Source organism: Hemibagrus wyckioides, linkage group LG15, assembly GCF_019097595.1.
Source record: "Hemibagrus wyckioides isolate EC202008001 linkage group LG15, SWU_Hwy_1.0, whole genome shotgun sequence".
Taxonomy (NCBI): domain Eukaryota; kingdom Metazoa; phylum Chordata; class Actinopteri; order Siluriformes; family Bagridae; genus Hemibagrus; species Hemibagrus wyckioides.
Window position 1 is genome coordinate 15,936,810 of NC_080724.1, and position 26,828 is coordinate 15,963,637.

The window sequence follows — 26,828 nt, forward strand, 5'->3', positions numbered from 1 at the left end:
AGCTCATGCCGTTCCTTCTTCCTCTCTAGTGTAAACCTCTGCTTCTATCTAGACATTTCTGAAATCTGAGCTAATAATTAAAGACTATAAATGAGACATCAAATTATGTTTACATCTACATGCGCCTCTAGCTGGTCCATACCATATGCTGCTGCGTCACTAAACAAACTTAACTTGACTGACAGAACACATGACAGTTCAATAAAACAAAAACCCTTTTTTTTTGAAAGCTGGTTTCTTAACAGCCGTGTTTATGTCTCTGACTTGCTACTGCTGTACAGGCGGCAGCCACCTCTCATGTCACTGCTGGCTTTAAGAGGCAAAAGTGCTTCAGGAATATAGCTGTGCCTCTGAAATATTCAAGAGACCCCAAAAATAAAGATCAGCGAGAGCTTTGAACTTGGGCTGGCAGAGAGAAAGGAGAGGAGAGATGGGAAGAGGAGAGGAAAGGAGAGGAGAATAGAGGGAATGGAGCAATAGCTCTCTCTCTGTCTCTCTCTCTCTCTCTCTCTCTCTCTCTTTCTCTCTCTCTCTCTCTCTCTCTCTGTTTCTGTGTGTTTGAAAGAGATATACAAGGTCTTGTATCTTTGTTTGAACACTGCTTTTTAATGTCTCTTTTTCGTTCTCATTCTATCTGCACACAGATTTGTGATACCATTTTAAAAATGCCTTGCATGGCATGTCAGTTTGTTGCGTTATCTAAATAGTTACTAAAATGGGATATGTCTGGAAATATGCTTAACCTCCTGTCCTCCAAGTATATGATGGTGCCATATTCCAGCTCGACCAACAGAAGTTTGGGTTCGGTGTGTTTCTGCATTCTGTTGGTTCAAAGTTGTGGCATGTGACATCTGTCTCGAACTGTTTTTGGAAACGATATAGGCATCGTGACGGGTGATTTGAATTTTGTATACAGATTAGATATGAATCTCTCTGAATCAAGCTGCCTTTAAGGGGAAGAAATGAACAGCTATTTTATTGGCTTAAGTGCTGAGCTAATTTCTGGGCCAGAAAAATGCTGGAAACTAGCCAGAACTTTTGTTTAGCAAATCAGGGTTGTTTTGTTAGTTTGTTTATTTGAAGTTTGTAACACTAAATAAAAGTTACAAAAAGGCATTGCCCCTTTAAAGTTAGTTCAGAGGTACTGAATAATCTACAGGGATAGCTAGTGGATAGATTGATAGAGAGCTGCTCGTGTATGTGTTCCCAGTTCATTCACATAAATACTGCAGCTTAAAGCCGTAAGCATTGACCCCCAGCTCCCATAAATCCATAGCTAACCCTCTGATGCCACAGACCTACAAAACACACACATACAGACCCTTCACCCCATAAAGGCTTTTACACATACTGCTCAAACGTGCTCAGCTCCTATAGTGACGTCTAGAAAACACGTCTTATTGACAAAGAGGCTCTGGGATACAGGGTCTGCTCTGTTAAACTGTGTATAGATTCCAGTATGTGAGGAAAGTATTTTGTATGTGAACAGGCTAGCATTGTTGAATGCATTCACCGCTTTAATAGAATTTTATTGTTATTTATTTTGCTTTTACCCATGCGCTGGCTGCTCGGCACTCTCCTCTTATCAGCCCTCTGTGCTCCTCTTTCGCTCGCGTGCTCTCTCCTACCTGGCTCACCTCTGGCCCGGGAACTGATCTCATCTGCTGCTCGAGCAGGTGCTGCACAGAGATAGAAAGAGTCGAGAGAAGAGAGGGAGAGAGAGAGAGAGAGGCATTTCTGACTAATAACTGGAGCTCCTCATCTCCTTCACATCTGCAGACGTGGCTACACACATACACACTTACACTTACACACACACACACACACATGCACACACATCCCACTCAAAAAAACACTATAGCTGATATGCACTGAAAATGCTGAGGATCAGGGCAGGCAGAGCGAGCACCAGACCCTCGCAGCACACAGAAGACTGGAAGTGTGGAAACACACGCACCAACACACCCACTCAGTCATTTTCTGCCTGCTGAGCTGTGATACCGAGGCAAGGTGAGGCAGCGAGCCACGGCGGGGGCTGATGGGAGGGGTGTAGGTGAAGGTGGAGTGGGACAAAAGCCTGAGCACAGCTGATGGCCTGCAGGATTATTCAAGGCTCCGTGACACAAACTGAGCAGCACTGCTAATCAGAGAGCAGAACATAACAGGATTTTATGCTGATTTTCTATACGAGGAAATTGTTTAAGGGTGCTCGACCCTCATTACACAAATTTACTGCGTCGAAATGACCTTCGGTGATGCATTTAACATACCTTTACACTCGTTTTCACTTTTCATTTTAACCATAGTGAACAGAATACTATAAAAAATACAAATAAAAATAATAACAACAACAATAATAATAATAATTATTATTATTATTATGTAGTGATAATAGTGATTACTAATATGATCTGATCACTTATTAGCTGATATTTAATTTTTTTTTTTGCCCATTTATCAGCATTGACATCACTGTTTATAATAGAAGTGCAAAAGTTAACACCCCCAATAGTTTGTGGATGGGGGGGGGGGAACTGTACTTCAAAACAGATAAAAGACTAAAAATGTACAAAGGAAATATGATCATAATATTCACTGCAAAAAAAAAAAAAAATTAAATTAAATGTCTCTCGGAACATGTCGAGATTTTCAAATTCTCTATAAAACTTTTCACGACCGACTGCATGACCGAAAGGAATCAACACACGAGTAATTTTTCCAGTAACGACTCACAAAAGAACCGGGAGAAAAAGGTGAAGTGAACAGAGGCAGCAATATTCAAGTACAGAAATCATTTTACTTCCTGCGATGTGAAGGCACGTAGTTTGAACGATGAAAAGTGGAGCATACAAGTAACTGCTTTGTGCTCAGTGTAATATACGGTAAAAAATAATTTGTCATATTTCAGCCTACAAAGGCAGGACCCTTGGTTCTTCGGCCACTCGCAGAGACATCATTTAATTCAACCTTCTCCCGCTCTCCTCACACAGCCGCGCTCTTTCTTAAGTTTTCGCTGGGCTCACAGCCTCCCGCCGTCCACTCGTCTGCTGATCAGAAGGATGGAGGGATTAACGGATCAGTACCCAATTTCCCCTCAGTCCGCGAGCCCATAATCACGTCATCTAACACCTGACAAGCGGGATAAATTCCATTAGCTTTTATTAGCAGTAATTATCGCCGGCTCTCACCCCATGCCGTCCCTGGCACCTCTCTCTCTCTTTTTTTTTCCCAGCTCCTTGCTTCGCTGTGTTTTTTTTTCTCTTCTTCTCTTTTCATCTATTTCACCTGCTGTGATGCTCATTCAGCACTTACAGCTGCCTCTTGCATGACTTTTATTATCATGGCTGTCACGGTGTAACCAGCTTTTCCTTCCACAGCTCACACACACACACACCAAGTATAGTATATAAACACGAACATTAACATACACAGGGCATAGAAATGAGACAAAGAGTCCTGCTAGTGGGCTTCTTGCCTTTTTATCATTCTCTGTCTGGATCTCTGTGCAAGTCAGCACTGGTTTTATTGGCCATTATGGAGCGCAGGAGCAGTCTGGGCTGGGCTGCTGCTGAGGGCTGCGGTACTGTAGCGCTTCGTGACGTGCCGACGGCTCAGAGTTTGATTCCCTCTGTTCTGTTTATGAACACATTTGGTGTAATTACACAATTAGTCTTTATCACCCACCTGCGGTTGTCGAGATCTGCTACAGCTCCGTGTTTCACAACAAACATACTAATTTTGCTTTGCTTTATGAGAGCGTCACTTGCTCGTGGGGGTTGCGCACACACACACACACACACACACTTTTAATCACGGCCTGTTTGTTTCATTCTGCTTGTCCTTTTGTTTCACCTTTTTTTCCCTTTGTTTGGGTTCAACATCTGTTCAGTCAGACATAATTCAACCACGTAGGTATTTCTTTTCTGCACTCCGCCTGACTTTGACCTCAGTTTGACCTCAGCACGAGATATTTTAGGAAATGTTGTATATATATATATATATATATATATATTTCATCACTCTCACTTTTAACGCAGCTAATAAGAAAAGGACAGTCTCCATTTCGCGGCCAGCATGTCCTCTCGATTCATTCCGGGTAGGAAATGAAATGAGCTGAAATGAAAGGATCCCGTTTTACTCCGCCCTTTCATCACCAGACGGAAAAACATTGCAGTTCACACTTCACGTGCGCTCGTTGATTGCTACGGTGAGAGGAAAAGGCTTTTGTGCGAATAAATAGCTCGCGCCTCCAACTCCATTTCCAAGAACATGAAATTCAATCTGCAACTTCAATCTGGATGAAGCTGTCATTCCTCATGACCGTTAGAGCAGTCACTGATATTGTATTCACTGTTCCCTGTGTCAATTTATGTTTACACATAAAGGGTATTAAATGTATTTAAGCAGTTTCAGAAAGGCAATTAGATTTCTAAGGGTTTTTTTTTGTTTTTATTGTTGGTTGATGTTGCAGGTTTCAATCCCATCTGTTCTTTTACGTTTGTTATCCCAGCACTGTCACTCAATGCTATCATGCAGACTTGCTAAACCGATATAAATAGAATGACTAAGTAAAGCTGCACAAATGGTGGGCTGGAAATGGTGGCTGTGTCTTGAGTGACATTTCGAGCAGGCATTAATGTGGCCAACGTCCTATGTGTAATAGGCCCCCTGCCTACTGTTGGCAGTGTATAAAGCTGCACCCACTGGGCACAAGAGGCAGCGGCAGAGCAACACACACATAAACACACACACACACACACATATATAGACAATCTGACGAACATGTAGCAACTCCTGCAGTGAGACATTTTACTGACTGTCAGGCCACACAGTCCAAACAAACACTCCCCCGTAATGAGGGCCGAGGCCACAGGGGCAAGGCGGGTCAGCTTCTAGCAGAGAGGGAGGGGGCGGGGAACATGGCAGCTCTGACACACAGCTGATCTTACAACCTGCTGTCACTGCAATGTTCACGAGCATCCAAATGCAGAGAGTTTGTATTCTTATGTGTGTGTGTGTGTGTGTTTGTTCCCATATGTCTGGGCTTGTGTGTATGTGTGTGTGTGTTTGTTCCCATATGTCTGGGCTTGTGTGTATGTGTGTGTGTGTCCCAGTGAGGACAGCTAGTTAGAGTCACTGGTGGGTGGATGTTAATGATGCTGGAGGGCTCTACTCCTGTGGGACAGATATAGAAGAGAGCATTACCCTGATGGGAGAGAACATCATTCCCTCTGCCTCGCTTGCACATCTGTCTCTGCTTCTGTCTCTCCTCGTTTCTCCTTCCTGCCTCCGTTTATTTCTCTCTCTTTTTTGCACTTAGGGACCCATTAGAAAGCACTACATAGGAGCGCGCACTTGACCTTGCTTATTACGTAGAACCAGGGTTTACTGCCGACATGTAAACTGCTTGTGTTTGTGTTTAACATACAAGAGTGAGGTTGTAGATATGGATTAAGCTCCATCCAGACTAGTTGATAAGAGCCGTGGCCATTGATTAAACATATTCATTTTCCCAGCTTGATTGATTTTGTTTCCTGTAAATCTGACGTTTTGTTTCTGAAAGTCTCAAATTATATTTCAAGTGGGCTGAATGACAAAGTGCTAAATCCTCCACTCAGCAAAATGTGTAGCGTTAACATTTTGTCCGGAAAGTCTGTAAAGCTGCATTTCTTGTGAATAACTGGAAATGTCACTAGCTTGAACTTAACCACTATAACACATTCATTAATGGCTAGTATCTCTAATATCTAATAGTAACTAATATCATGATCCAACCTAGAGACAATCCTATGTATGTGGGAATAAGATTCTCTAAGATTACAGAGATTTTCTTTACCCCTTTTCTAAATGATTCCGTGTAAAAGAGACAGTATAGCAGCAGCTAGTTGAGAGATTGGATTAAACATTTATACAACATGCACCAACTCGCCTGTAATGCATCTCTTGTGGTTAGTTCCACTGAGATGTATGTAGAAACCGCTGCCCGTTTTACGATTTACGATAGCTCTACCGGCTATTTCCACTCAGGAACCATGGTCTTCTCCTTCCATCCGAGCTTTATTTTCCTCATTCTTTAATAATGTCTCTACGCACGTTTAATAAGAGGTTGTACAGTATGTAAGAGGATAATAAGACACCATGCTGATAAGCTTTGCTTTCATTTTTTTTTTTTTTTTACAGTAAATTAAATGGGAACTGAAGGCAGGTAGGGACACGGTGTGGGGAAGTGAAGAACCGTAGAACTCGGCTGAGAAATTTATTTAAGCCAAGATGCTTGGATTTGTCACTTTAGCACATCATCCTTATGTACTGTTTAGGGTTTGTGAGATAGCTAGATTTCTAACACAAGGTAGCTTGATAAAGACCAGGAGTCATTGTTAAAATAGATAGATAGATAGATAGATAGATAGATAGATAGATAGATAGATAGATAGATAGATAGATAGATAGATAGATAGATAGATAGATAGATAGATAGATAGATAGATAGATAGATTGTGTATGTCTTAGCGCTTGAAATCGCTACAAGAACAAACTGCTGAATCAGTTACAATAAAATCACTAAAAACTTTTCTCCACACATTTCACACCTGAATCTTGCTGCCCCTCCCACCCCCCCACCATCGCCAGACCTATTTCCTGGTGCTTTATATCCCTGTTCCTGAGTGTGTGGCCTGTGTGGTCATTAGCAGAGAAACTGGCCTCATAGGACACAAACCAGCCGCGAGGTCGTCTCACCACACACCGCCTGCTGTATTTGGTGTAGATTCAGCATTGAGAGAGAAAGAGAGAGAGAGACAGGGAGGTAAAGAGAAGTAGAGAGAGGAGAAGGGGTGTGCAGCAGGACCTCATTTCTCCCCGTAGAGCCATGCATGTAAATGTGCAGGGTGGCCGTGCATACAGATGTGCAGCAGGCTTGACTCCTGTGGTTTGGGAGAAACAAGGCCAATAAATTGGTGCAGGCAGGCAGAGGATGCTGGGATATCTGCAGAGCACGGCTGAACAGGGCATATCATTTGCACTCCCTGTTTATCACAACTCATATAATGTATTAGTTTGAGTGAGTATTACTGGACGTAATATCATAAATCGTATATATATAGTGTATATATATATTCTTACTCTGTGTTCACACTAATGAACGACTGTTCCTTTACTGCATTTGAACAGCATCTGAATGGAGATTTTCACCATGTTGTAATGTGCCAAATCTAAACAGCTGGCTTAAATAATTCTTCTGACCGTTCCTGTGACGTGTGTGTGGTCCAAAGTTTTCGACAGTCGTCCACATAGCTTTATTTCCTACCTGCACTTTTATTGTTTTTGACGCACAAAACAGGAAGAAATCCCTATAAACCTGGATCCATTTTATCCAAGTGATATAAACTCCGCTGTGTGTGTGTGTATGTGTGTGTGTGTAGAGAAAGAAGGACTCAGTAGGAAAGCATTTTTTACTTTAGGTTTTTTTCTTCTTTTATCTAGAGCTTTTCCTGGCACGTTTCTCAAACTTAAAGAAACAACCCCCAAAAAAATCATACAGTTCACTGCTTGTCTCAGGTTCAATTATAGTTGCCTAGGCTCTCTCTGCCAGCTCCACCGTCTCTCTCTCTCTCTCTCTCTCTCTCTCTTTCTCTCTCTCTAGTTCCCAGCACCTACTAAAAGCAAAAACAATCATGTATGTAGGTTTCTGGTAACAGCTCACAGGTGACAACCTGCTGATTCAGCCGGCTTCCTCTATCCGTCCACAGCCGATGCTTGACCACGCTCCTGCTGCTCCAGATCTCGCATTAAACCATGTATAGAGAGTTTCCGAAGAGAAATAAAAGCTTGAGAATGGAGATCTTTAATGCCTTTGGTGAGCGTACAGTACACATAGTGTGCTGTAAAACAAACAGGTAAATCGAGTCAATTTTAATGATGATTAGTGTGTTCATTTAATTAGTGTTGAACTATTCGGCTTTACATATATTATACTATCGAGAGTAGACACCCACAAGTTCCAGCAGTAGCAGTCGGAACACCCACAAGAAACAAACTACAAGCGACGCGAGCGACTTGCCTGGGTTAGTCTCGATTCGATTCATCTCTCAGTCTCTCTCCGTGTCCTTCATTGGTATGCCAAATGCACGAGCTGTTGTTTTTAATGATAGTTGGCAGCGTGCAGTGTTTGTGAAGATGACATCTCTTTCATTGCACAGTAGAGCAGCAACATGACACTACTTTTATTCATTTATTTATTTCTTTATTTCAAACACACTAAGCCTATTCAATCCACTTGAATGTGTGGCGCAGTGTCGGTGGCTGCGGAGAGAAAAAAAAAACGTCTTCTTCTTTCAAACCTAAGGCTCAGGGTCTCTTCTTTGTATGTGAATCTCCTGTTTGTGGCATAGACAGGTCTATCACACTAACTCTTTCGCACTCACACACACACACACACACACACACACTCAAAATCAAGTCGGTGGCCTCTGATTGGTTTGGGTGGGTGGGTAGATGTCGTTGTTTTGACGGATTTAGTTACAGTAGCATCGAAATCAATTATTCAGCGGAGGTATGCGCGGTTGCAGGATTAATGATGCTTGTGGTACATAAATCAAGCAGCGCTACTGAACCACTACAGGAGAGAGGATACACACACGGGGGGGAAAAAAAAAACATTAACACTTGCATTTATTCTCTAAAGAACCATTCCTAACCTTGAGATAGCGAGGCAGCCAGGAACATCAACCACGTTCAGAAGCACAAATAAAGCACTACGTTTTCAGACAGAAAAGCAGGCTGATAACCAACACCTCAGCTCTGTCATATTATATCATCCAAACTGTCACATGTAGAGCGAAGGACAGAGGAGCCATATCACTCTTGAGCAAGGGCATAAAGAGGGAAGGCAATATCTGTAATTGAGGAAAGAAAACTACAGTGTTTATTTACCTCTGGAGATACTAGATGTACCTGCAGAGGTCAGTGCATAACTCTCACACTTACAGTGCCGTCACTTCTGCTTTAAAAAAGGATCAGGACCTCAACATCAGAACATTTCAGCTCAAATTTAGATGCAAAAATTCAGTAGTCACACACACACACACAATCATACCCAGTTCGACATGCAGGAAAATGGTTTTTCCGACTGACTGTGTGTCATTAAAACGAGTCAAAACAAAAATAATAAAAATAAATAAAAATAAAATGGAATTATAGGAAAAATAAATAGACAAAATATAAAAAATACAGCTTATGAATACACTAGATTGATTGATGATATGAATACAGTGACTGTTTAGAAATAAAGTGCAATATGTGTGCAGTTTTAGTGCATTCTCATGATCTCCTATTCTGGATGAGACACCACTCAAATGCAGGGACACTTAATACCTGGCTGTCAATTGCCCTTCATATCCCAGTGGTCATTTTTTTAATCGCTTGTGCTGATACGGTTCCTGCTGTAAGACTGATGGCAGATGGTGAAATTATATTAGGACTAGCTACAGTCATTTCCAAAAAGATGTTCTAAATTCTCCTGAGTAGGACGACCCAATGGGCATGTACATTACAGCGGCAAATGACAAAACGAATCGATAGCATGTCGCTGTCATTGTCAGACGGGTTTAACAGACAAGGAGATAGAAGGTTTTTCCCCCTGCTTGATTTTATAGTATAATTGTAGAACGTTTATAATCCCACTAACTACTGACACAAGAGATTCCCTTTTGATTCTTTGTCCTATTAGTGTTTCTTCATGTCGTCTGAGGGAGTTTTTCCTTGACTTGTCTCCTCTGGCTTGTTCATTAGGGATGGAAATCTACATCCAGATTTCTGTAAAGCTGCTTTGGGACAATGCGTGTTGTTCAAAGTGTTTTCCAAATGAAATTGAATTGAGCTGAATTTTTATGAAAGCATTGTATATAAAGTAAAACAAATTGTTATCCAGAGCTAAAAAGCAAACGAGCAGCCATATGAGTAGTGATGGTGCGAGATAGGGTTAGACAGGTCTTGTGAAGATCACGCTGGACCTGCTGCTAATCACGGATAACATTACGTTGGTACCGCCAGTCTCCATCAAATGGGTTCAGGCCTGGGGCCAGAGCAGATGCTCCAACAAGCCAGCTTACAAACATCTCATAATAAGTCAGGCAGATGAAGGCCTCCGAATTAAAGTGTCACTTCTCATTCTCTCTGCCTTCTGTCAGCCGCCTGCCTCCCCCATCCCTTCCTCAGCAGAAGGAGGCTCATCTCTGAAGCTCAGCTTCTCATCAGGAGAGCCAGACAGCATGAGAGCACGACACGCTGCCATGTTTTTCTGCCGTTGTATCTGCGCCATACAATACAAAATGCATACGCAGTGATTTTGGTTCATCGTTTCTATCAGCTTGCACAAATTTGAAGCAGTGTTATTTGGATACTCCCTGAATCCCTATAACAGTTTGATTGGTTTGCAAACAAACAGTGCAGTCGCTGGTGTTAATGCCTACAGGCCATGTCGGGGATCAGTGCTGTGTAATGCACTCGAAAGTAAACAAGCAGCATACATTAGGCGTGTCAATGAATCTGGCTTTTGTGCTGGAGTGCAATAACAACCCATGGCCATAAAATACATTAACAACTTATTATTATTATTATTATTATTATTATTATTATTATTATTATTATTATTATTATTATTGCAAACAAGGAATGATTTTTTTTTTATTGCAGATGCCAAGAAATAATATCACAGCATAGCATACCCATGCAGCACATTAGTATGAGTGAGTTTAGGTACAAAAGCACAGTCATTGACTGACCCCTCATATATTGAGTTGTGGTTATTGTATTGTCCATAGCCCTGACAGTTGTGCTTGCTCTTCGGGGGACAAAATGGCGATTTTTAATGATACGTGAATCTTTAATCTTTTGACAGATGCAAGCTGTTATTAGCCGGATTTGTGCGCTATTTTTGCATTTTGATTCTTCGGCAAAAAAATCCAGAAATACAAACAGTAACCTGTGTGATGCTTGTGTAGCAATTTGATTTGGGAGTGAACGTGACCTAAATATCATCAGCAAAAATGTCCTAATTGTATTCTTGGGCAGTGTTTGTATTTTGGACCAAAGATGGCTGAAAATGAAGCTACATTTATGAGTATATGGTTGTAATAATTTGAGCTGCAAGATAGATAGACAGACAGACAGACAGAACTTAAAGTACAGGTACATAGCAACTGCCGTTTAGCATCTACAAATGGAGACGTGCAAATAAAAGAAATTGTGCAAATGAACAAGTGCAGATAAATATGTAAATATACATACATCAGTAAATAAGGCTATGGCAGGAAATATGTGCCTTAAAAATATGTGCAAGTTGTATTTACAGCACATAATGTGTGAATAAATGGCTTGAATGTAAAGTCTGTATTATGACAGGGATGTGCTCTATTTGTGGATGATTTGTATTAATCGGAAGTTGGGTTTAATTCACTGAACCATTTCAATGAATGAGTGAACGGATTCAGCTTCACCAAAGAAACAACAAATCATTAATATGATACCACATACAGTGCTACAGTTTGTATGCGTGTATAGACTCAGACAGTAGCCTGTACACTGTCTGTGCCCAGTGGGTTTAATATAAGGCTTATCTATCATCGATCAAGCAAAACAACACACATTTCAATCATGAAAACTCTAGGAATGACATTAATGAGCTTTTATTGATGGGAATGGAATGTAGCTAGGTTTGGTCTTGGCGGATTAGATCTGCTATGCTGCTGGGTGAGTATGTTGCCCCTGAACATGCATAGAGATTTTAGGAACAAGGTAAGGCAGGTGGAACCCCTTCTTCCTATAGAAGATCTAAACAGGTAGCCTTGCACTGAGCCTAAGCCCAAGGGTTTATTCAGGCTAATAAAGGATTACGTACAAAGGGAAATGGGCCGAGGTGCCAGCATCTAGAGAACCTGCACAAGGGTAGAATAATTATTCTCACTTTGTTATTTTAACTTTTTTGATCAACAAAAAAAATCAAGAAGTTCCTGAATATATGAATGTTTGCCATAGGATGCTATAATGTCTTAATCTTGCCCCTTTGGGGATGTGGTAGCTTAGTGTTGGACTACTGATGGGAGTTCAAATCCCAGGTCCACCAAGTTGTCTCTGCTGGGCCCTTGAGCAAGGCCCTTAATGCTCAGTTGTAAATAAAATGTAAGTTGCTGTAGATAATGGTGTCTGACCAATGCCTGTAATGTAAATGTTTATTTTCACATTGGTTGATAGTAGAGTTTGTTTTCTAAGTAGATTTTCAGTTGAGGAGGTGAACCGATTCACCCCACTGCTCAGGGTTATAAGTAATTACATTCAATTGAGAAATTTGATCAATAACCATTACAATACATCTTGGAATCAGCTGGTAGGTTCTTATATTTTTTGGTTCCTTTATTTGAAAATGATGTTTCTTGCACAGAAACATGAATCAATTGTGTCAGATATCGGATCAAAATATGCACATTTTTAATACTTGATTTGGCTCGTTTTAGTTTCACTTGTCAGGGATCAGCACATGGAGCCCCAAGCAGACTCACAGTGACATTGAGGAAAAAAGAAAAGCCAGAAAGAAAAAAATGGTGAAAAAAAGAATTGAAAAAAGTTTTTATTCTGGCAAACATTAAAGAATATATTATAGAGATAATATTGTTAGAACTGTGGTAGAATTCTTAAACAAACTAAAACGAACATTGCGTAAATGCCTCACAAAGATCAGTACTTGGGAACTGATTCAATAAAAAGTGTCATTCATTCCAGGAGCTGTTCTTATTCATTCATTCATTCATTCATTCATTCATTCATCAGCACTAATGTTCTGAAAAAACAGATTCAGATTCAGTAATCAGCATTATTCCCTGCTGGTGTGTGTGCAAGGTGAAAGTGGTTAGTGTGGACTGACACGGGAATGTAATTTCCTAAACCTTGAAATTTACCCCTACCCCTAACCCCTACCACTCTAACCCTACCCCTAACACCCTAACCCTACCCCTATCCCCTACCACTCTAACCCCCTAACCACTACCCCTACCCCTAAACTCTAACCCCCTAATCCTAACACCCTAACCACTAACCCTAACCCCAACCCTAACCTCTAACCCCCTAATCCTAACCACTAACCCTACCCCTAACCCCTACCACCCTAACCCTAACACCCTAACCCTACCCCTAACCCCTACCACTCTAACCCTACCCCTAACACCCTAACCCTACCACCCTAACCCCCTAACCACTACCCCAACCCTAACCTCTAACCCCCTAATCCTAACCACTAACCCTAAACCCCAACCCTAGTTTGGTAAATGACATCTCTTACATAGTCCTTGAGTACAAAAAAAAATAAAGATTTTATAGAAGTCCTGAATTTGATTTTGAATCATATGTCTGAACTATGAAAAAGAGGCCTCTGTATTCAGTCAAACGCTGCCACACTGTCTAGCAATTAGACTTTCAGACACACTAGCAGTTTCACAGTTCATTTTTACTCAGTGCAGCTCACCTTTTAGTCTGTTGTGAAACTTGTGTACAACCTGCACAGACCTGTGCCACACTGCATATACGTCTCATACTGCCCTTGAGCTCCAGGGACACAGTGTGGGAGGAATGAAGTTACAACGTGCCAACAGGCAAGAAGACAACGTCTGGTCAAGGTCTGGAGTTAGTATTTATCCTCCTATTAGCCGCTCCATTTTCCACTTTTTCTTTTCATCCCCCATGCTGTTTTTCTCCTTTCCTAGAAATCAAGCAGCCGTTCTATTTCTCCTCTGATGTCTCTAATGAGCTCAATCTCTCTCACCTCTATGATTTCTCTCCATCCTCTCACATGATCACTCACTCTTTCCTTCTCTCATTTCATGCCTTGTCTCATTTTCTCCTTCTTTTCCATGAGCAGTGTTTGGTAAGCTGACAGCAGGGAAGCACACCTCTGCTTTCCCCATGTCTGCATTTTACAGGTCATGCCAGTATGCCTGCGGTATTTTCCCCAATGTTTTAAGCATTGAAAAATACATGAGAAAGCAGTTAGCGTGAAAAGGAACATCACGCACACACACACACTGAAAATATCCTCAGAGAATTCTCACACAGACAAGCTGGCTTTTTTTTTTCTTGCCAACATCCGACACCAGCCGTGTTTATTTCGTGCTTACAGATCTCTCTCCTGGCTCTTAAATTTCGATTGCTCCTTAATAACACCAAGCCTCAGCTCCAACTGAGCATTCTGATGACCATCATCAACTACTTGAGTTTTTAGCTGTGACTCAGCTGTTCTCAGGCAGCATTACTGCTTGGCCCCTTAACATGACTTTGTGTCAAACACCGAACATTCGATGTTGTAATAGAAAGGAAAAGGGCCTGAATAATAATCTTCACCAGACAACATGTACAATATTCAGCTTGCAGGAGTCTGCTTAGCCAGCTGAGGATGTTTTTGGGAGACTGTCAGGGCAATTATGCTTCAATACATGAGTACTCAGATGGGTTCATTTATCCAATATCAATTTTTAGGAATAATTCATGTAAAAGAGTGGTATTACCATAATCTGATGTAATTGGTGGGAAATTAGATATGCTCACATCTCAGGAACCTTAGGAGCTTCTGGAATGTATGACTTCCTGTTCTTTTAAAAGTAAAGCTTACTGTATTGAAGGCTGCTGAATGATCAAACTCGGGAACGATAAACAATTTTACCTTCACATTAGACAAAGAATTTCTTTAGTTCTAAAGTTATATATCGTACAGTTCACCGACGTCCAAGCGAAATGATGTTTGAGTTTGTTCGGAAATATAAGACTTAATTGTGTTTTGCTGTTTTTAGCAACTTTAACTTTGGTATTCGCATAAAATGGCACTAAACTGCAGCTTTTCTTGTCACTCAAGTCGTAGCTTCAAGGGTATACCTCTTGTTGTATGCTGAAATGTACATAATTGTTGCTGTCTTGCCTCGCTCGATTATAAGCCTATAGTGCTTTTAACATTAGTCATAAAGCAGATTTACAGACATTCAGATCCTGAATGAGAAAGCCCAGTGAAGGGCATGGTTAAAAAGAAATACATACAAAAATGCATAAATGAATAAATGAATAAATGAATGAATGAATGAATGAATGAATGAATAAATAAATAAATAAATAAATAAATAAATAAATAAATAAATAAATAAAGGGATGAATGAATGAATGAATAAATAAATAAATAAATAAATAAATAAATAAATAAATAAATAAATAAATAAATAAAGTGAATGAATGAATGAATGAATGAATGAATGAATGAATGAATGAATAAATAAATAAATAAATAAATAAATAAAATAAAAACAAATTTAAAACAACATGCTTCTGGGTAGCAGATCTTATGCACAAGTCTATAGTACACTACATGGCGAAAAGTATATGGACAGCTGAACATCTCATCTAAGGCCTAACTCTCATGCTTCTTCCAGTGCATAATGCAAGACAGGAGTCATCCTGGGACTGTGTATTCTCATTCACGAGAGTTCAAGAGTTCCCGAAAAGGATCTTGAACCTCGAGAGTGTTCCATTTTCACGCTTTGTTTCTTGTCCTATATAATCACATATGTTTTCCACTGCAGCTTTTGATCTTCTCTTGTCTTACACATTCAGAGTTATGTACTGGTCTTCACAGATGTTAATATTTTAGGCTTTTCGTGTCAGACAACACAGTCCCAGAGGAGCTTACCCTTTGTGTGAGGAGCCCATGCATCACCGGCGCTCTGACTCGGACAGACAGAAATATGCCACTTATTTTTATAGCAGTCTAATAGAAGAAAGCACTGAGGAAGAGCCGGGAGCAAGGAAGCCGACATGGAGTGTCATGAGCACTACTAGACAGTGCTGGTTAATGTGGTACTTGGTTCTGCTGTAATCTGAGGCTTTGCATTTTAGCCACACGAGCACAAACCTCCTCCTAGAGACTTTCCACCAGACATTCATACACTCACGAGTTTATTAGAGTACAAAAAAATAGAGGAACATATCTATTACTTGCCGGAAAAAAACAGCAAATACAGTTATTTTCCAAACGACTGAAAGACAAAATCCTAGGCAGTAACAAACAAGGTCATATCCATTATTCAGGCTACTTTCCAGAACCTGTAACATCACATCCCTTTCAGAGAGGTGAGGATTTATCTGTAGAGACTCATTAAATGAATTGAAAAGCACTATTTACGGCAAAAAAAAAAAAAAAAAAAATATATATATATATATATATATATATATATATATATATATATATATATATATATATATATATATATACATATAGCAATCCAAAACAACTACTAAAGGAATCCATGAGCAAAATCCAAAGAAATCCACCCAGGAGTGGATGAGGTAACCCATCTCAAAACTTACTAATAATATCTGCAAGACTTTGTGAAGACTGTGTGCCAGAGTGGGGCTTAAAGAAGTAGTGTTATCAAGCTGTATGGGAATTTAATGAGTTGCTGCGATAACACAGACGTTGGTCAGCCACCTCTGGTCCAGCTCTGGTGGACAGGTGAGGTATTGTAACTTTTAACACAAAATGATGTTACATTTAAGCGTATTTCCCATACTGTAATTGGGTTGCAGCATCATGTCTAGCAATTAGAGGTTTTCTGAAGCTTCCAGCCTCAGCCAGAGAGCTTGTTATAGTCAATTGGAGTTGGAATGAAAAAGCGTGTATCCTGCAGCAAGACAACAATCAAAAACAATAAGGCAAAATCAACAGAATAGAAGAGAAGCAAGCAAAGTCAAGGCATCTGAGAGGATACGAGGTCACGAAATGAGTCAGAGCCACTTACACAAGCAAAGAGAAGAAGTTATTAAACTGTAATTAGATCACATTCAGAAGGGAAAATGCAAACTTGAAATAGTCGTTTTCTTTCTCTTTCGCGTTTATAACCTTAACGTATTCTATTAGAGCATTTTGGTACTTTTGAGAATTAAGGAACAGCATCATTTAAAATGTTACAAACTAAACGCCAAATGAAAATGACTTCAGCTGCATCCCAAATGATATACTACACACTATCCACTTACACTATGCACTATGTACTCTTCCGTATGGTGTATACATTTTAGAAGGGTAGTATCTTCACAAATGGAACAATAACCTTAGTGTTTTTTAACTAAGCCGATGGCTAATGACGCACGTAATGCGACGTCGCTAGCTTTAGTGGAATATGGTGAATGTTGAAAAAGAAATCAGACAATGTGGGTCATTTGTATGTTGTCTTGTCCACCGGAGTGTTGTTGGCCGTTTGGAAATTTTCTCTCATTCAGCATCAGTGTGTCAGGATGGCTGAGTGGTCTAAAGCAACAGACTCAAGGTTTAAAGCTTCCTGTAATAAGGATTCTGGTCTCCAGAATGGAGGCATGGTTTCAAATCCTGCTTCTTTCTGGCAGAGGTAGCTCAAGTGGTTATGGCTCTGAGTCATTAACCAGCACCACCAAGCTTCCACCGATGGCCCCTTGAGCAAGGCCTTTAACTCTACCTGCTCCAGGGGTGCTGTATCTTGGCTGAAACTGCACTCTGACCCCAACTCCAAAGGATGAGATATGCAAAGAAAGAATTTCACTGTGCAGTAACGTATATGTGACAAATAAAGACAACTTAACATTTCAGTGCCTGGTAGCCCCACCCCTGTTCCTCTATGCAAGCAGAGATGTTAGTGCTGAGTGTAGGGGTTTAAAGGGGGATGTGGTAGCTTAGTGGTTAAGTTGTTGGTCTACTGGTTGGAAGGTTGCGAGTTTAAATCCCAGGTCCATCAAGTTGCCACTCCTGGGCCCCTGAACAATGCCCTCAACTGCTCAGTTTTATAAGAAAAATGAGATAACTTGTAAGTCGCTCTGGATAAGGGCGTCTGCCAGATGTCAAAATACACTTTTGGAAATGTAAATGAACACACCACACTACTCACAGTAGAATATTAGAGTAGTGCATAATATAATAATATGCGATTTGGGACGCATGCATTGTCATTTTGTCTAAAAGATCTGCAAAGTTTTGGACACAACTGTCTATGCTTCCATCACTGTTTTCCATCTTTCAAATTCTCAATTCTGATTGGTCAGGATGCACTAATTCATTTTCTTTGACAGTTACTATGACAGTATTTCCAGGTGCAAGGCAAATCATAGTAACAGCTAATTCACTAGTATCACTAGTAACATCTCAGACTTATAATGAACATGTGTTGGTGAAGGTTTCTGTATGGAGGTGTTTTGTAACTATCAAAGTTTATGATTTTGATTTGGTCTTCAGGACGCTTTTTTGGTAACACGCTGCATTTTCCTGCTGAAATGTAGACGCTAACAGGAACTAACTTGATTTACGTAACTATAAATGGGTATAAATTAATTTTCCGGTGCATTAATGACCATCTGCTTCGCATCATGACACATCGCTCATAATAATCGTTGATTATTTTCCTATAACAGCGCATCCCATCGTGCTTCATGGCTTCAGGTCTTACTGTCTTAAGTGTTATCTGGGAGGAACAGATATGTCTAGATATTTTGCAGGAAATCATACCTAACTGTGTTTTAGTTCCACTGAATTTATTGAACGAGAAAATGCAATCCATTCGAAATTTTCCAGTGTTATACAATATTTCCACAGCGATGTGTTCCTACTCTACACCGGTATTGGCAGTGCTGTGAACAGCATCTGGTGTCACTGTCAGCATTTCACTTTCTCTATAACATGCTGACTATTTCCAGTGGAGATGATGTCATACTTAGAGGGGATCGATAAAGGGACACACACACTCTCACACACACACACACACACACACACACACACACCCTGCTGTGCTTGTGCCTGCTCTTTCTCTGCTCGCACTCGCTCTCTGTTACACACACACACACACACACACAATATACACACATTCCTAAACAGCAGCTTTGTGAGAGCAGGGAAGATTCTATAGTTGGTTCCCCCTGACGTTGTCAGGTGTGCACAGAAGCTTTGTGGCTAAAATTGGAAGAAAACTGCCCTCTCTCATCCTCCAATCCTCTCCCCTCAGGCTGCTTTTGTGAGCCTTTAACCTTGGCCAGCAGGCTGTAGGAGAGTGAGTAATTCTAACCTTAAAAACCTGCTGATTAAAGCTAGTTTCGTGGAATTCGATTCCACTTAATGCCTTTGGCTCTAAGCCCAGCACCCAGGCCTTAACATCAACTCAACAGATCCTGTGTCTTCACTCAGGAGGACGTGCATGTTGGTGCACACACACACACACACACACACACAAACTAGCTGCGTTATTAAGAGCGAAGAATTAGAATGGACAGAGGCTCGCAGCTCTTCTCTCAGCGGGATTCCTGTGTTTTTCTAATCTTGATGTATGGCTATGTTTACCGGTCCACTTCGAGTAATTAATTCCCATCTTCAGGGGATGTTTTAGTTTGTTTATGACCACATAAGCGAAATTATCATAAGACTTTCATTTCAGAGCGCTTCATTTGTTTCTGTTTTGTTTAGACGCTTTTGTGAGTTTGATGGATTTGATTGAAAGCCCTCCACCTTCTGCTTATTTTCACGGCTCATTTTCAGGGTTTTCAAACACGGCTAAGTGGCTGTTGCAAAACTACCAGAGTTATATTAAACAGTTACGGTGAGGAAGTTCTAAAGTTGCTGCATCATTTTCATTCTGCTGTATAGCAGTGTCTGGAGCCAAACCTTCCTCGGATGCGTCAGCTGTGCTTTCCTGCTTTCGAATCCGCAGAGTCTTGTTCAAGCTTTTATAGCAAATCATAAATACAGCTGAACAGAATATATAGTACAGAATATATTAGATTATTTTTGACTTTCTCATCAACGAAGTCCAGATATCAGCAAAGCATGCCATGATAGAGCACGAGGGATTTAACTTCCCGTTCGGAGACCCCTGATCCTCTCATGATCGATGGTATTACAGGAGCACGTCGATAGTAAATAGCGCCAACAAACTAAAGCTAACAGCATGGGTCCTGGCAGGCTTTGAGAGTGTGCGGGAGGTATAGATCAGCTCGAGGGAGCACTGACTTCGAACTGCTGCCAGCTTTGAGACCGTCGCTATATTAGTCAGGCTTTGCCTGGGGCTAAATGAGCAACCCCTCAGGCTGGTCTACATATTGATGCTTCACTGATACAGGAGCTGCTGTTGCTTCATCCAGTCCTAATGAAGGCGTGACACCAAAGCAGCACAGACGGCCTGAGTGGCATGCTAACAAACAGGGGAGTCACTGTGAGACAGTTAGAGACAGTGACTTGCTCACACCGATCCTGGAGGAACATGTGGAAGGCATGAAAAATGTGCTCGTCTAACTGATCGGTCATAGATTTGTCTTGATTATCTACAAGTTCTCGACTTTATCCAGTCAGTGAAGTAATTCATCAATTTGCCCCTAGATGATTTTTCTTTTCTTTTTTTTTCAAATTGCATGATTGAGTGTTCCCGCGGAGGATTCATTGCCTAATGTATTATTCCAAGTATCAAGGTTAACATGTGCTTCAGTGTAGCTGAAGAAAGACATGCATCACACTGTGCACTATTGTATTATACATAACTCTCTTCTAACACACACACACACACATATACATACACATTAAGCCAGCATTGTTGGGGTGCAAAACTGCAAATTGGCAACATAAATAACGTGCCAGCATCTGATTAAGAGTGCCTTCACAGATCATTATGAACTAATGAGAGAATGTCCCGTCTCGGGCAGGCTGGTCGCCTTGCTGTCACTGCCTGTCTGTTCTGATGGATGGCACGATGGGACGCGTCTCATCGAGATGTCTGCAATTGGCAGCCTCCATCAGCTTCTGTCACGTCTGAGCCGTCTGACTTTTCTGTGCCCATTTAAAGCCTACTCTCCTCCACCCGACCCTGACACCACGCACTCCAGCCCCACAGGGCAGTGACTCATGCTAGCCTGATGCTTGTTTAAAGTTGCTTATGTCTCCTGGGCATGGCCATCACAACTGCCTTCTTTCTAACCCACAAGTTTTATCAACACAGCTTGGATATGTCTAGCCAGGCAGTTTATATTCTCCTGTTGCGTCACCTTTAAGACGGAAGGCAGACGGAGTAATGGAGAGGAGGTCTGTATTATAGTGAGAATATAATTACACTTTAATTGCTTGCCATTTGATGTGCTGTCATTTGTCACAGCCCACAGACAGCAAATAATGGCTTCTGTCTTTGTCACTTCGTCACATTTCCATGCGGTCTTGAGAGAGCATCAGAAAACCAGCTGAATGATATGCATATTGAATTACTGATTAGCTTTTCGCCGCCATTGTCTATTTCCTCATTTGCATGTCCTTTGTGCCGTTACAAAGTTGCGTGAGGAATTGGATCCATGCACGCTCAAGTTTTTTTTTTTGGATAATTTCAGAAATGGAGAACGGAGTTATATATATATATTGTGTGAGTCTCTTTCTGTTGGCAATGAGTGGACAGCATGGGTCGAGCTCGCTGAGATTCCTGTATTGGGTTGACAGGTGCAGCAGTGAGCCTCTACCTGGGCTTTGTGTGAATTCTTTGTGTATTCCATAAATTGGGTAAACAGAAGCTGCCTGGGGCTAATTTATTCACTGTCCAGTCCTCACAGTGGGCGAAACAGCATGCATCCATCCTCACCTGTCAATCCTAGGAAATAGGGCTTCCTAAAATGGTCCAGACGTGCCTGAGAAGAGAGGCAGATGTACACATGCAGACTGCCCTCTGCTGTCTGAGAGACTAGCTTCTCTGATGGATGTGGTTTTAGTTTTGGTGTACCTCCTGTGCTTTCACTGCTCTAATATACTCATAACAACTCTGATCATTAGCTGAATAGTTGAAGTAGGTGTACTGGGGGCAGGGAAGCTAAGATTTCCAGTACAGGAGGTATACCAGGAAAAAAAAATTTAGATAAACTTGATTAAAGGGATATTTAATAATTAGTAAGATATCGTTTAATCGGGAGATCCACTTAATCCTGCTGTATTTTCTGCAGAACACAGCACAAGCCCATTTGGACCCCTAAATGGGGTCATTTGTCCAAAATGTTTGAGAATATAGATGCAAGACGACACCCAGCGTCTAGGCCCAAGTCCACATAAGCAGAGATTCAGTGCATTAGTGGGGAAAAGTGGTAGCTCAGTGGTTAAGGTATTGGACTACTGATCAGAAAGGTTGTAAGTCCAAATTCCAGGGCCACAGTGTTGCTTCTGCTAGGTATTTGAGAAAGAACCTCAACCCTCAACTGCTCAGTTGTATAAATAATATAAATATATGTCACTCTGGATTCTGCCAAATGCCATGAAATGTAAATATACATGCACCAGAGTATCACTCTTGTTCATTATAACCCACTTGCAGACCAGAGCGAACATTGTCCTCAGCACCATGGCGGTTTCCTGCAGAGATGCACCATCTGTAACCTCAGACACAGACTTGAACAAACTCGTTTGTTTGTTTAAGGATGATGGAGAGAGAGAGTGACTACTTACTGATATGGGTGCCTGCGGTCTTAATCTGTGCTGGCCTTGTCTTGCTAACTCTGCCTGACTTGCTGTGCTAGGGTGCATTGGTATAATTAATCAGGGCTGTTTAATGCCAGCAAATGACTGATTATTCCAGCACACTTGCTTTGCTGTTTGGTTGCACTCTTTTTTCCCCAATTTCCACCCAATTTAGTCATTACCAATTCCCACCCCATTATCTGGGTCTCTCTCTATTGCACAACAGCTACTGATGTGGAAGGGTAAGGGCTAAACATGGGCTTCATCTGAGACACATAAAGCCAGCTGCTACATTTTGCAGCTAGTGATCATTCCAGATCAGTGGAAGAGAAACTAAATAGACACCTGTGATTGGTCCACACCACATTTATCAACAGTATGAGAAGGAAACAAGGACTGGACACTAACCCAAAGATGGGGCTAGTTATGTGCTCTTGGACTGCTGGATATACAGTAGAAGGCTATGGATTGGGGTAAGAGTTTACAGTTTCCTAATGAGAGGCTGTCTTTTGGCTCTGCTTAGACCTAGTTTTATGCATCCAGATTGAAGGGGTTCTATCAGTATTAATTGTGTAATGCAATGGATTATCTATATCTGTTTCTGTTTAGCACAAATGGTAGTCGAAACTGAAATAGTGTTTGTTTGTATATTGCATTAAATGTAATAAAACCTTATCAGAAATAAACACGTCATGTCATTTTATTAACACATTATGTGATAAAGATGAAGGCCAGGAGGATCAGCCCAAGCTTGGGTCTGCCACAACCATAAAGCTGTGGACGAAATGGGAAAAAACAAACAGTGCACCTCTTGTTCATATCTTTTTCGAACACATTAACAGCCCATTCTGAATAATGAATTCATATTTAGTTATATCTCTAATCCGAATATCCACATTAACATACGGGTGTAAATGCACCACTCTGGCTGCTGCAGGATGTCTGAAAGCATTTTATCCAAATAACAGCCAAAACATGACACCATAACACACGACTCATCATTTCCGACATTCGGCACAATTCCTAACGCTGCAACCTTCTTTACTGGAGAACAGTTAGAAACAAGACAGACTTAAGAGCTGATTTGTATAGTACACACAATACAGCAATCACATATGACCCATTTGACTGCAAAACGCATATTACGAGCAGGAACGTGGCACGAATATCAATCCTCGATCCCCTGCATCGGCTTGTTGAGGAAGCTCAACTCTGCCCTCAGACTCCTCCATTTATTTAGAAGATACTTTAGAAGCATTGCACACTGTCTTGTATTCAAACACTGTTGTTTTTTTCCCCCCATTCTTCTTCTGTGGTACATTGTGGAGCTGCTGTAACCACAGAATTGGAGATTTGATTTATTCCTGAAAGGCCAAAGCTCCCCAGTTTAAGCACTCCCAAACAGCATCGAAGACGAAGAGAAAACCACCAAAGCCCGCAGCTGCCTTTCTCCTGTTGTGGATTTCTAGGCCTAGATCAGATATGTATGATGGAAAGGCTTGCAAAGTTTTGACAGTTTATAGCCAAGAATTGGACAAATTTTCATTTCAGCCCTGTCCCTTCAGCTGTCTGGAGCAATTTCCTTGAATTACAGCTTTCACAAAGTTACAATATGGAGAAGTTCAAACTTGTAATTGTGTTTAATTGTTTTGGCAGCGCAAGTGATTCCATGATTTATGGATATAATCTAAAAAGTGTAAGCATTTAAATTGTAATTTAGAATTGTGAAACAAAACAATGTTCCTGTGCGTAAGATTACATAGAGTTAGTAGTTATAGCATTAACTCTTGCTAACAGAGGCCAAAAAAATTGGAATTTGTGCCTGTTTTGTCGTGTCCATATTTAGCATTGAATTTCTTCCTCATGTCACACTCCACAGTGGTGATTAATGGCTTATATGAAACTAGACACTAAGGGCTTTAAGATGTTGTTGGTTATATATATATATATATATTGCTTTTTTTTTTAATCTAGCCTTCTAGCGGGAAAATTTTCATAGAAAAGTTCCAAAAATAGATACATAAATAAATGAGTTCCACACTATGGTCAAACTAAATGGTGCTATCAAGCCTGTTTCTGCTCTCGGAGATGCCCCCAAGTGTTATTTTCAACCACTAAAATCCTGTGTAAGGTTATTCCAACAGAGGATAAACCGTCTCGCACTGAAAGCCAGCAGTGTCCTGACTAATTTTATACCAGACTTGCGGCGATAAAAGAATTCATTTGACTGATGTATGATGTATGACTATGTAATGCAGCCAATAGCTTTCTAGAAATGCTCCTGAAACTAATAGACAGTAGGTTGGCAAGCTAGTTAAATATGGAGAGCGGTGAAGAGTCGTGTTTAGCGAGAGTCTTTTTGTAGCTGAGTCTGATCTCTCTTGCTACTGTGGAGCAAGACCATTTACTTGGACAAACACAAGACTAATATAAGTTGATGTGCGAAAAAAAATTCCTGGAAGTTACAAACTCCACAAGTACTGATATTTTGGTGTCTATAATACTAAGGGACAGGTACAAACACTAAATTTGTATTCCTGGGATTTATGCCCAAAAAATTATTTCACTGGTTCGGTAGGTCACACACACACACACACACATACTGTACTAAATCTCTCTCTTTCTTTCTTTTCCTCAGTGTCTCTACGGCTGTTACGTGCACTCCTCCATCATCCCCACCTTCCACCGCAGGTGTTACTGGCTGCTGCAGGTAAAAGCCTTGCTCCCTTTACTTCAGTAGGCGTTTGTGTGTCTGTGCAAGAGTTTTTTTTCCCCTGCACCTCGGAGTGCCTCTGCCTTCTTTCTGAGCAACACAGGCAGTTTTTTACAATTCTGTAACATTTTGCTGAAGTTCTTCATATTCCTACCTGCCATGCTACCCCCCCTCCCCCTGTACGCTTTGTGCAGTGTATTTTTGCACCATCCTTCCTACTTCACACACCGGCTGCAGCCGTGCAATTGTATATTTTACATGACTCTTGGGAGACTGCCACATATAGACAGCAGACCTGATTCCCTGTAGTTGTATATAGTATATCGGAAAAAAAATGGCAGTTATGTATAGTCGTTGGTTCAGTTCTCTTGTTTCTTTCTGTGTGGCGACATCTTTTCAGGCATCAGGAAAAGTCGCTTAAGGAGTGGGTGAGGAGCGTTTTCACAGGTAGATAGATGGAGGCAGTGGTATCTCTGTCTGATGTGTTATGTCCTTTTGTCTATACTTACATGACGTCTGTTATGGAAAGCCTTGTTGCTATTAAATTTTGTTAAATTTTATTTGAGGAGTGCTTTTAACAATAGATTTTGTTACAAAGAAATCTCAATATAGATTTAGATCCTTAATGAGCAAGCCAGAGGTGACAGTGTTGGGGAAAATCTCCCTGAGAAGCCACAGTGAAGAAATCGTGAGAGGAACCAAACTGTATAAACTCTCCTATGAAGAAAATTTGTTGGGTGTTGAAGGATAAGCTGACTGAGCATCTCATCTGCTTTTCTTATGGCTCACATTAATTTCATTCATAATTCTATCTGTAAAAATGTTATTCTCAAAATAGCAGTGCCTCTGGTTTAGGATGTCCCATCGGATGTCCTCTATGCAAAAAAAAAAAATACTTTTGTGTACTTAAATGTACAATACTATAAATGAACTAATAATATTCTAGCATAGGTTCATTCCCCAAGTTTAGTGAATATTTCTCCCAAGTTCAAACTTACAGGACTTGTTGGCCTTGTTTGTTTCCCATTGCCTTCCCTTTTTAGTAATAATACAGGGGAACCTCGGCACACGAACTTAATTCGCTCTGGAGCCGAGTTCTTAAGGCGAAAATTTGTTTTGCGAAACGAATTTGCCCATAAGAAATCATGTAAATGCAGACTATATGTAAACTATATGGCTGCTTAAAAGTACTGACCCAAGCCAAGCATTCCATGTCAAGGGTCCTCACAGGAAGCCGTGCCACCAACCTTGGGCTAAAAATAGAACAGACCACCCACACCACTGTTAATCTGTTAAGCTGTATAGCTTTTAAAAAACTCTTCAGTTGGCTTTACTTGGCTTTCCACTGACACAAACAAGATTTTGAACAGCTCCTGGACATACAACTTGCATTCGGTTTGTTTGTATGCCGAAAATGCTTTGTACGCCGATGCAAATTTCTTGCAAAACTTCAATTCTTAAGGCGAAAGTTCGTAAGGGAGTGCATCCGTTTGCCGAGGTTCCACTGCATAAAATTCTGCAGTTAATGGCATAAAGTAAGAAGGGTTAGTGGGTGGAAGGGGTGGAGTCAGTCTGGCATGTGGACAGAAGTCACTTCTAATT

The 26,828-nt window shown here is 40.9% G+C and overlaps 1 protein-coding gene across 16 annotated transcripts in view; it reads left to right on the forward strand.

Annotated features, from left to right (window-relative positions):
• Positions 1 to 26,828, forward strand: part of camta1a (calmodulin binding transcription activator 1a) — a 407,198-nt gene that overhangs the window by 284,268 nt on the left and 96,102 nt on the right. For all 16 annotated transcript variants that reach the window (XM_058410173.1, XM_058410174.1, XM_058410175.1 and 13 more), the window contains one exon: positions 25,152 to 25,223. In XM_058410173.1, coding sequence (XP_058266156.1) covers positions 25,152 to 25,223 — 72 coding nt within the window. The remainder of the gene's footprint in view (positions 1 to 25,151; positions 25,224 to 26,828) is intronic.